Below are 11,320 nucleotides of genomic sequence, written 5' to 3' on the forward strand. Positions count from 1 at the left end.
GCTACTGGCATCTGTGCACTTCACGAATTTTAAGTACACCGAAGACAATGCAAACGCATGATAAGAGCCTCGCTATCTGTCTGCCATGCTTCGTCATCATTCAAATATTCAAGGATGATCCTTTGCTAGCGGCTAGCTCTCCTTCGAACATCAAGCTTTATGGTAAGCTCACATCATATGCTGTCGAATGATAAGCATTCTGACGATCCGGCAAGGCTACTTATAACCTTCACCAGAGTTTTCGTTTCCAGCGTGTTGAGTGACCACGCATGGGTTTTCAACTAGCTGTATGTCTCTCAACGGCTAGACATACAGCGTGCTCGGCTCGAGCAGCGTACTCCGGTTACATGGCTTAGAGCTATGTCGGTATTCACCCTGGAATCAGGAAACCCTCCGCTTCAAAAAATGGACGAGATGTAGCTCATGCGCGACGTTGCGCGCATACCCGCCGACAACAACGACGCGCTACGTCATCACCTGATCCCTCCGCACACCTGCTGTACGGCACCTATGATTGTGTCATGGCATACTGCGTTCAAGCAGGCCTGGGATCATGCCCAACGAGACGACGCTGCATGGGGTGTATCATGCCTCAGTACACCTCAATGCGACCGCTGACACAGGATCAGGTAAGTCCGAACGCCGCTGCTTGAGTGAGCCTCAGTGCACTGCTCTTCTGCTGAAGTTTTGATCGCTGGTGCCGCCCAATGAAAGGCTCTTTTGAAGAGCTCAGGAGCTCAGGAACCATCAGACGGGGCGCGCGCTGTACGGCGGAGAAGCCTGTACGTTCCCGCTCCTCCCGAGGAATGGTGCTGCGCTACACGGGATGCTACTCGGACGGTCTTTGACGTGGTCGCGCAGTCCGCCTCGGAGCTCATGCTTGTCGATTCACCTGGCACGTCTGCGCGATTGTGTCGGCCCCTCGACGAAGCTCGCCCACTCCGGGCGGACAAAAGACGACGCATCTGGTCAACAGCCCCAATACAGTTCTGCGACCTGCAGCGCCCCCCGAAGCCCCGTCCCGCGGCTGGCGGAACCACGCGGCGGCTGTACGCGGCCTGGCCAGGCAGCTGCGACACAACAGGGCACAACTCAACCTTCACATCCGACCCCTTTCGCCCCATCGGGAAAACATGTGTGACAGGGCGAACTGTGTGAGGGCGCGAGGCGGAGGCGTGCTCCCGCTAGGATGCCACCCGGTAACTCAACAATGCGCGAAGGTCACACGCTGGGGGGCGCTAGCTCGGAGGTCGGCCCTCGCGGCAGGCGCAGAGCATCTGGCGTGGGCTCTGTGCCACCCGACTCTCCGCGCATCATATGCATGCGGCAGGCCGCCCCGGGGATGGCTCACAGAATCTGCACACGTTGCACCGTGTCGGGCAGCGGGTGACAGAATGTGACATCCGCGGGATTCATGCCGTTTCCAAGCCGGAAGCTTTGGAAGGTCCCGAAATTAAGTCTCACCTGGATGACGACTGATCACTGCAGATAGCGGGTCCAGGGCGCGCACGATGCCTCCGACCGCTCTGCGGCCTTCTGAAGCTCAGTGCTAACAACGGACGGGGCCGTCCGCACACTCGCAGTCCTGGCGTTCCGGGCGGCGTACCAAGCAGCTGGCCCCGTCCGAAGGAGGCCTCGGGCACGGTTCTCCGCGCCCATATCGCGATCCCCGACGTGCCGCGCGTGCGTGTGCGCGGCGCGCACCCTCCCTCGTACTCGCGCTTCCGGAGTTGATGTCATCCTCGATACGGCGACGCTGCACAGGTCTTCCCAAGTTGCAGCGCAGGCACGTCTCGTCCGGGGCAACATACATGGACCGACCTTGGACCTCTGCTCTGGTGCGAAAGCCCGCGACAGCACAGCAACTCCACGATTTCGCCGTTCGCGACGCCAGGCCAGCACCTACGGCGCAGACGGCGCGCGCAGACAATTGGTGAGCCAGGGCTTCTGGCAATCTAATCGGGACGTGGACCGTGACGGAGTCGCTCACACGCGCGTGCAGGCAACGAGGTGATTATATCGTAGGGTGGGCGTCACCCTCCGCGCAATCACACAGCGCAGAGTTGCGGCCAATCCGTGATGATAATCGCCTGCGCGGCCCAGAATGGTAAAAGCCCCTGCCTGTAAGTGATTATAACGAGGGGTTGCACTCATCCTTCCCCGATCCGATCTTATTCGCTGAAGTGCGTGTGTAGCTGCAAACGCAACCTGTCCTCTGCTCTTACCTTCCGCACACCGTCTATATAAGAGAGGCGCCATGGACCTCCTTTCTCCCAGATCCCCAAGCCCCCACACCGCGCCCGCCCTCCCATCCTCCTTCACCCATCTGCAATGGCGTCTTTCCAGCCCATTGTCCCCGACCACACTGCTCCTGGTGAGTGTCCCTTTGGATTCCAGCGCGCGACCGCGGTGCTCATGGCCTCAGGTGCAGATAGCCCGTTCAACTCCGGTATCAACGGCTGGCAGGGGAGCTGCCTTGCGAGCGCGCTCGGCGGCGGCGCGGCCTCCCAGGCGGTTTCGCCGCGCGAGTGGCACACCGCGCACGACCCCCAGCTATTTCACAACCCGCTTTCTTTCCCTCCTCCGTCATCACCCTCCTCCTCCATCTCCTCCACCGCGTCCCCCAGCCCCCTTCCCTCCTCCTCTCGCACTCGGAAAGCCACCAAGGCATCCTCGAGGGCCGCTGCGACTCCTCGCAAGAAGGCGTCTGCGCCCGCTTCACGCCAGAGAGCCGTTGGGGCTGCTCGCCAGGGAGCCGTGGCGGCTACTCGCAAGAGCGCGAAGCCCGCCAACCACGTCAAGCGCCCACCCAACGCGTTCATCCTCTTCCGCAGCGCGCAAAAGCAGCAGCTGGGCGCGCTTCAGCCAGATCACCGCATGATCTCGAAGATCTGTGGGAAGGTCTGGGGGACGCTCAGCGAGGAGGACAAGGCGGTCTGGATGAGGCGCGCCGAGGAGGAGAAGCGCGAGCACGCTGCGCGGCATCCAGACTACGTCTTCAGGCCCGTCAAACGCCCCGATAAGAAGACGCGCAACACGAAAGGCAACGACGTGAAGACTAAGATGCGGAACGAGAAGATCGCGGAGCTCTTAGCCGAGGGCAAGAGGGACGACGCGCTCAAGGCCGAGGTCGAGAGATACGACCGAGCGACTGGGACCCCCGCTCTGGGGTACTCAGAGTGCGGCATCGTGAAGTCGAAGGACTACGAGATGGGGGTGTACGACCCGCGCACTTGGAATGAGGAGTCTCCCTCGCCGGCTACCTCCTGCTCGACGGTCTCTTCCTGCTCGACAGTCTCCTTCTCCACGATCTCCTCGCAGGTCTCCTCCCCGGCCTCCTCTTCTTCCCGCCTCACACCACTCCGCCCCGACTCCCCTCCGTTCCACAGCCCCCTCTTCCCGCCCTCCGTCGCACATACACCCGCGTTGAGCAGCCCGCTCGACATGCCCGAGATGGGCAACTTCCCCCTGGTATCTGCGATGCATGTACGTCGGCCTTCCCATATCCTGATATGTGCGCGTCTTAACTGATCACCTCTCAGGGCCCGGCTTCTACTTTCGCCCCAATGCCCCTCCCGCAGGCCGTCGGTCAGGCTCCCATACCGTTCCCCAGCAACTGCATGGCTCAGTACTCCTCCTACTCCGAGAGCCTCGGCCTCGAGATGCAGCCCCAGCCCCAGTCCCCGAACGAGTTCGGCTTCGGCCAGCTCCACATCTCGGGCAGCGCAGCGATGATGAACACCGAACCGCAGTACCCACCGCATTACGACCCCCTCATTCCCCCTTCCGTCGACTCCGCATGCTACGCTGCGCCGTCGTACGGGCCCGCATTCAACCCGTACCAGGGTCCCTCGGGCGAGTACTGGCAGCCAGATCAGTCCGCCGGTCAGCCTGATTACGTTATGGAGCACGATGGGAACAGCGGGATGCAGTGGCTGCCTGGGCAGTCGCAACAGGTCGCTGGCGGGCAGATGAGCGGCGAGCATCAGTGGGCGGCGTGGCAGCCTCAGCCTGCGCCCCGGCCTCGGCCTCAGCCTCAGGCGCTTGCGGGCTGGATGCGGTACCATTGAGCGGCGGGCAAGGCGGGCCTCGTTTCTGGGCTTCTCTGTGCTCTAAAACATACCCGTAAGCAAGAACGATATCTCCATTTATTCTTCTCTATTTCTCTCCATCTGCATCTCTATCTCTCTCTCGCTCTGGGCTCCTCCCTCTCCCCCATTCTATGGCCGCGTCTCATCTCCGGTGTCTCTCATCATATGCTTTCCCTTGCATTAGCTCTTCGGGTTCCGTGTACAAGCTTGGATCCCTTTCTCTCTGCTTTCGGTGTGACTTACTTACTGTATTTATGGCACATCTCTCTATCTCTCCGTCTCTCCTCCGCATTACTCCTTGTATACATAGTACATCGCAGGCTACACGCAATTTCAGCTATTTGGAACTACAACAAAAGCAACGCGCGTGAGAGATCGTCACAACCGGCAGTCTTAATCTAGGATTCGTCTTAGAGTCGCCTCATCCCCAACATACACACGAACAGCACTGTCGGGAACCGCCACAGCCACGCACGCGTCATGACCGCTGCGGGCTCCCGCGCCACGCGCCCGCCTGGTGCCCCGCAACGATCTCGAACGCGCGCACGCCCTCGCGCCCCAGCAGCGTCGCGCACCCGACCACGCTCGCCCCAGCCGCGCGCATGCGCGCCGCAGCCGCGGCCGACGTGACGCCCCCGATCCCGATGACGCGCACGCGGCGCATCGCGGCGTCCGGGTGCGCGGCGAGCATGCGCGCGAACGTGTACACGTTGCCCAGGGAGATCGGGTGGATCGCCTCGCCGCCCATGCCGCCGAGCGCGGGCGGGAGCGCGAAGGGCGAGGGGAGGAGCGTGGGCGAGGGCGGGTGTGGCGGGGGCGTGCTGGCGGAGGAGGAGGGCGAGGAGGGCGTGGGGGAGGCGGGGGGTTGGGGTTGGTGGTGTGGGTAGGGCGCGTCGTCGGTGTCCATGTCGGCGGTGGAGGAGGTGGGGTGTGGGTATGTGGCGGCGGGGTCTTGGAAGGCCTGGTCGGCGAAGAGGAGGCAGGAGCCGAGCGTATTTGTGCAGGCGATATAGGCAAAGGGGTTGAGCGAGCGGAGCGGGTGGCCGTCCTGTGTCGCGAGCTGGTGCGAGTTGCCGTTCATGAACACGGCGGGGCGGATTTCCCGCGTGTAGGTGTGGACGAAGCGGATGACTTCTGCGAAGCGCGTGGAGTAGAGGTAGGGAGGGAGCTTCAGGCCGATCGTAAGAGACGGATCGGCGTAAAACGCCGTCGATAGGACGTCGAGGAGAGGTAGGAGGAGCGTGAATGTGTATGCGGGTGGGGGCGTGTCCTTGATATTCGGGCAGGACGTGTTGAGCTCGATGCCGACGAGCGTGGCGGGGTCAAGGTTCGGGAGGTGCGTCGCGGTTTGTGTGGACGTCGAGGGCTGGGCGCTCGCTGAATTTCTGTTTGAGCGAGTCGGGCTGGTGGGCGGGATGAACTCTCCAAATGACGCGGCGGCTGAGTATGTTGCGCGGAGCTTCTTGCGGAGACCCTGGATATTCTCGACCATCTCTGCGAGCACGGTAGGCGTGGATGCGGTAATGCTGATGATGATAGGCTTTGTGGGCGGGCTGCCGTCGAGACATGGGGTGGTGAGGAGGGTATAGACCCAGTCCAGGTACATCGAGAGTGCGTGTGGCGAGTAGCCGTACGAGTTGACCGACGTCACCGTCTCCTTGGCGAATGCGACCTGGGGTATAAGGTTAGCACAAGCGAGAATGCCGGAGGAAGCGCGGGGCGTACGGTGTTCGAAGAATCTTCGCTGAACCCGTTGAACGTTGCGGTACGGGTAATCACTGCGCCCGTGTATGCGGACTCATACAGCTCCCGCAGCTGCTCGTAGTCGGATGCCCATGCACACGACGCGTTGACGACTGCCGGCTCGATGTTGAGGGTGTGTATCTTCACCATTTGCGCTGCGCTGGGTGGTACGGGGTGTTAGTGCGGGCTCCCGGGCTGAGGCTCGGACAGAGGTGTGCAAAAGGTGGGGAAAATGATGCGATAGCCGTTCTGCCTTCCAAACAGATATATCGCACGGGAAGAGCGGTCTGGAGCGATCCGGCGAGCGGCTGCAGAGGGATCGCTTCTCGGAGCTCGTGGACCCCCATGGGCTGCTCTCGAGCCCCCTCGCTGAATAGGGCAACCGTGTACGATCGCTGTGCAGCTAGAACGCAGCGTCTATGAGCTTCTTGCCGGATATTCAACGTCAACTCGTGGCTGCCCTCGAGGGACCTGGCCTGGAGCAATCGGCGTTTACGGATACACCCCCTCGAGGCCGCCGCAAGGAAGGCGGTACTGTCAGTGGCTGTCGTTACAGCAAAGCCTTTCCGTCTATTCGAGGGGTCTAGGCCGCTCGGAAGCTGGCGCCTACAAATTCCTGTTTATCCAGCCAGGACCTCGAGATATCCGGATCTGCAAGAGCAATGCTGTGAGATACAGCGCGCCGCAGTTATCGCAATGCATGCGCAGGCTCTAGATGTGCGGGAGGCATGGTCGAGCGGATGTTGCGGAAGTAGCGATCCGGCTTGAACGACTTACCGAGTTAAGAAGTTGGTATGCCGTAAATTTTGGAAGCACAGAGATCTTGTGCAGTTCTGTGATTTGGTGCGCTGGGACAAGTTCAGAACAGAAGTTCAGATGACAGTGTAGATGGGTGCTATGAAACAAGGTGAGGTCGGGCACTAAACTCATCCAGCCTGCGACGATACGAGCAACGGGAGTCAGATAAGATGAAATAGACGCCTATCGACGGATCAATGAGACGGAGCGCCCGTTCTCTTGTAGGCAACGGAGTAGTCGGACAGGGCCTCTCGGCAGGTTATTGGGATTAGGGGGGATGTGAGCATAATGCTCGTAGTTATTCGGTAGTACCATCGGACACCATGCATGCAACCCCGAACATATCAGTGTATCGCGCCTTCATAAGAACCCAGGTCTGGGCACCCCCGAGCCCGCAGCCGAGGTGTGAGAAAGGAAACGGCTCGGAAACGCTACATGTGCGGACGACATGACAGCCAACCACGTCGCGGGATGGACGAGGGGTCGCGCCCTGCCGGATCGTTGTTATGGCGCATTCTACCGACTTTGACCAGGGTGGTCCTGGTGGGTCCGCATCGCCACCCGGGGAAGCTTGGGCAGAAGGTTCCATGGCTCGGTCGCTGCTCGGTGTACGTGACTCTGAGCGAGAGTGATTACGTCTTGAGCGCTTCCTCACGCTCGAGGACGGACTTCTCGAGCTTTATCAGGATCGTGGTACGGTTGGGGAATTGGTCGTTCGGCGTGTTGTGTGCAGTGACGCGTGCGGACTGTGAGAAGCACCCCATAAGAAGGGGTTTAAGTTAGAGCATACAACGTGGAACGTACGAAACCCAGGCCATCTAGAACGGCCTCTACAATGCCGGCAGTGAAGGACGAGCAGCTGAGAGAGCTCATGTCGCGAGGCACTGAGATATTGCGCGTTATTGGTGGGTCGTTGTCGATGATCATATCTTTGACAGCGACTCATGAGACAGTAATCAGTTAGAAAACATGCAGCAACGTACATTCGTCCGAGTTCTCGACGCTCTTTTCAATCGCATCCGCCGCTTTTCCGAAGACCGCACGCCAGACGTGCGTGTGAATTGACATAAGGGCAGGAAGGAATCGTGTTTCACGCTTCGGGGCCTTCGAAGCCGATTCGGTTCGCCATGACATGAGCTCCAGGACTCTAGTGCCAATCCGGTATCCCAGCGTGTTCAATCTACGTAGTTGAGAGGTCAGAATATATTCGTGTACCGTGGAAGAAGGCCAATTACGCACCTGCGCTCGAGATCATTGATTCCGCTGACGCGTTTCTGCGTATACTGGACAACTTCCGAGAACAAGAACGCGAAGGCGGCAGAAGAGACTTCAGCAGTCCTTGTCTTGTTCAGCTGTCTGTCATAGATGTTGGGGCGTGCACCCGGCTTTGGGGTAGAAGTGGTGTTGATGGAGGGCGCAGAAGGTAACGAGAAGCGCGACGACGACGCGGCGGGAGACAGGTGCTCGCCAGACGACAGCGAGGAGTTTGAGAGTACAGAGAAGCGAGCATGGGGTTGTGCGTAGCTCATAGCGGGCGATGTCTAGCAGCAGATGTGGTGGTCGAGCGCAGTGAGATCGCGGTCAGGAATAAGCTGGTGAGAGTCGATCGGGCCGGGGAAGCGGGTATTACCCGAAACAGCAATTCACGAGGCGAGCGTCGAGGACGCCCTGCTGCTCGCTGTCTCGAACGGCGACCACGCATGTCCGCCGATTGCAAGGCCGGTGTCTTTTGTCGGAGCCGCCGCTGCACATGATAACACGTCTGATCCACGCTACACTGCTCAGCCGCCCCGCCAAGCCTCCCATAATTGATAATGTCCGATATATCAGCCTCCTTCCCCGACTCCCACTCGCGGTTCTCCCATCTCTCGAGGAGCTCGCTGTACTCCCAGCCCTCCTTGCCTTCGCTCCGCTCTCATGACATGACCTCGACGCCCGCGAGCCCGACCCGCCCCTCGCCCAACGACCTCCAGTCTCACCTCTACACCTCGTTCTTGCAGCGCAAGACTGCGGATGTCGCGCTCCGAATATCCGGCTCGTGGAACGCAGTCTACAGGCTGCATCGCGTCGTCCTGATACAAGCTGTAAGTCGTAGTAATTCCGTTCTCTGACATGTGGCTTACACTGCGTCATGCCAGGGTTATTTCCAGTCCCTATTCACGTCAGGCTTTAGTGAATCGAGAGCGAAGCACTCCGGCCACCGCGCGGACCCAGAATATATTGACATAGTGTTTGATGATCTGAATATCACACGCGCAGGTGAGTCTGACTGCCAAATTGAAAGAATGTGCCAGTGATGCCGACCCTAGCTGACGGATGACCCTATCATAGCATTCGAGTATGTCTAATGTGCCCCCCCGCCGCTCAAAATACCAAGGCGCTGACATATAACACTCACTTGACAGAGTATGCATCGCAAGACTGTATGGCGGCGGCCCACCTCTCTGGATATCCCCCTCCTTGATACCCACTCCCACCTGCCCGCTGACACCTGTATTTGCATCTGGAGGCCCCGATTATACCCCTCAGCCGTCTGGTAGCGGTCTCCCCGCCAGCCTCGATGTATCATCTGCGCCTATTTTGCCACCCGGACACCACTCTGCCACTCCTCGCTTCCTTCTGTCGCTTCTTGCTACGGCGACGTTCCTTTCTATTCCCTCTGTGGCCTCACAGGCGCTGTCTGCCATACTGCGTACTGTCGGCCCGTACACTGTCGTTCCCTATCTGAACTTTGCGCTAGGCCATGGTATTGGACCTGCTGGGGAGGTCGGACCCGATGATTTCCCCCAGGATCCTGAAGCGGAGGCGGCTGTGGGATTAGAGCAGGTCGCAGAACTCATCCGGGAGGAAGATTCGTCCTTCGAGTCGTTCGTCGAAAACCCTCGTCGCCAGGACGGGCCGGCTTGCGACGCCGGGACATCGAAGGACGGGCCCAAACATTCACATATCTGCGGCCCCAACGACACAGATTCCGACACTGATGCCGAATACCACGAGGACGGAGGAAAGACGAGCGCGGAAACCCTGGAGCCTGTGTACTACTATGGCGGCGTTTCCGACAAGGTGGGCGAAGCGGCAGCATGCTGGCTTACTCGCTGGGGCACAGACATGTTCCGATACGAGGAACAGGCGGCAGCATCCGAGTCGAATGCTGCTGGTAAGGCGCCAGAAGTCATATGGTCTCCTGCAGCGCATAAGGTGCAATGGTCGACCGACAGGCCGGGATCTGCTCCGCCGGAGATGCTCGGTTCTCGAATCGGCACGCCAACACTAGGCAGGAACGGAAAATCAGAGCCTGTTGCCCCTGTTATATGGCGGCGGGGAGGATTGACCGCACGCTGGGTCCGTGGAGTCTTGTCGGCGGATGCCCTTTTTGTGCGAGGGGAAAAGGAGCGGTATGAGATGGCGCGGAGTGTGGTTGAGATGAGGAGGGCCGCTCGTGCAAAAGGCGTCCCAGGGGAGTCGGAGGAGGTTGAAGAGGCTGAGTTTGAGCGGCTGTTCAAAGAGGGCATTTACTATGCTAACATGGTGTGTATCATCACCCTTGGTACATTTACTTTCGGAGAGTCTAATGTCATTCACAGCATCTCGACGACCTGATGGCAATATCTAAAGACGTCTCGCCTTCGACAGGGAAGCCTATGGTCCCGCTTTCGGTGCTTCAGGCGGCGCATTGGAACTACTCTGCGCTTTACCACAGGATTACTGCACGTCCCCCTGGCTCATCCTCCCCATCCCTCTCACCCACGGGCGCCACAAAGGAGCTCGGTCTCGCTGTATCTGCGGCAGATATTCCGAAAGATACGTTGCATCCAGAAGAGCGAGACAGTCCATTCTACCCTGTCCCAGGCGACTCATCGCTTCGCCTGGGGGACAGCACGGGCCTCGAAGGCGCGTCGATGGACCAGCTCTTTGACTTGGGGAGCGCGAAGAAGGGTGCGAACACGACGGAGGCGAATTTCTTCGGACTCGAGCAGGCGCGTCGGCCAGCCTCGATATTGGCCGCCTCGTCCCCCAATGCCACGGGAAAACAATGGACGGCGCACCCGCCATACCGCTTCGCCGTCGAGTTTTGGGACGTCGACGCGCTCAAGGAGAAGAGTCGCTTGCATTCGCATACGATCTGGTACGCGGGGAGCCTGTACAATGTCTACGTCCAGGTTGTGCGCAAGAAGGGCATCCAGCTGGGCATATACCTTCACCGCCAGTCTACTGTCGACCCAATCCCTACCTCGTCCGCTCCTGTCACCGTGATGCTGCCCGCTCCGTCGCGTGACAGGAGTATCATAGGTCGTGGCGCATCCTCGTCCGTCTCCAGCGCGCGCCCCCCTTCGCTCATCGCTAGTGGGAGCGGGATATTCTCCACCTCCCAGTCCACAGTGCCGGGGTCGCCTCTCGCGCGCACAAGCACCACCCCAACCACCCCGAACTCGCCCGCCCGGCCGGCGCTATCCTCGTCCCTCCCAAGCTCTCCCGGGTTCGCGCGCTCCTCCACAAACCTGCACGGCAGCTCAAACAGCATCGGCTCGCTCGCGCTCCCCGTGACGCTGCCCGCGATGGCCCCCGCCGTGACGCCCCCGCAGCCGTACCGCGACCCGCGCCCGGCGGTCAGCGCGTACTTCACGATCGCGTGTGCGAGCGCGACTGGGGCGAGTCTGACGCGCTTCACGAGCGCGCCGGATGTGTTC

General features: G+C 60.2%; 4 protein-coding genes across 4 annotated transcripts; 2 read left to right on the forward strand and 2 right to left on the reverse strand.

The window, feature by feature from the left end:
* Nucleotides 1–2,796: 2,796 nt before the first annotated feature.
* TRAVEDRAFT_84922 (SRY-box containing transcription factor 32) lies at nucleotides 2,797–3,006 on the forward strand (the record flags this gene model as incomplete). Its single annotated transcript, XM_008035058.1, has 1 exon — nucleotides 2,797–3,006. A coding segment is annotated over one exon (210 nt), but the record flags the coding sequence as incomplete, so codon positions are not given.
* Nucleotides 3,007–4,623: 1,617 nt separating this feature from the next.
* Nucleotides 4,624–5,984, reverse strand: TRAVEDRAFT_93176 (FMN-linked oxidoreductase; the record flags this gene model as incomplete). Its single annotated transcript, XM_008035059.1, has 4 exons — nucleotides 4,624–4,912; nucleotides 5,177–5,457; nucleotides 5,581–5,763; nucleotides 5,817–5,984. Coding segments are annotated over 4 exons (921 nt in total), but the record flags the coding sequence as incomplete, so codon positions are not given.
* An 887-nt stretch (nucleotides 5,985–6,871) lies between these two features.
* Nucleotides 6,872–8,253, reverse strand: TRAVEDRAFT_26019 (transporter particle subunit trs31). The gene is made up of 4 exons (XM_008033707.1): nucleotides 7,872–8,253; nucleotides 7,616–7,812; nucleotides 7,437–7,561; nucleotides 6,872–7,378 (listed from the first exon to the last, which is right to left on the reverse strand). The coding sequence occupies exons 1-4, from the start codon at nucleotides 8,159–8,161 to the stop codon at nucleotides 7,265–7,267; spliced, it is 726 nt and encodes a 241-aa protein (XP_008031898.1). The 5' UTR covers nucleotides 8,162–8,253; the 3' UTR covers nucleotides 6,872–7,264.
* Nucleotides 8,254–8,554: 301 nt separating this feature from the next.
* On the forward strand, nucleotides 8,555–11,320 carry TRAVEDRAFT_93125 (uncharacterized protein; the record flags this gene model as incomplete). Its single annotated transcript, XM_008035060.1, has 4 exons — nucleotides 8,555–8,716; nucleotides 8,771–8,895; nucleotides 9,038–10,160; nucleotides 10,217–11,320. Coding segments are annotated over 4 exons (2,514 nt in total), but the record flags the coding sequence as incomplete, so codon positions are not given.

Source organism: Trametes versicolor (genome assembly GCF_000271585.1).
Source record: "Trametes versicolor FP-101664 SS1 unplaced genomic scaffold TRAVEscaffold_1, whole genome shotgun sequence".
NCBI lineage: Eukaryota > Fungi > Basidiomycota > Agaricomycetes > Polyporales > Polyporaceae > Trametes > Trametes versicolor.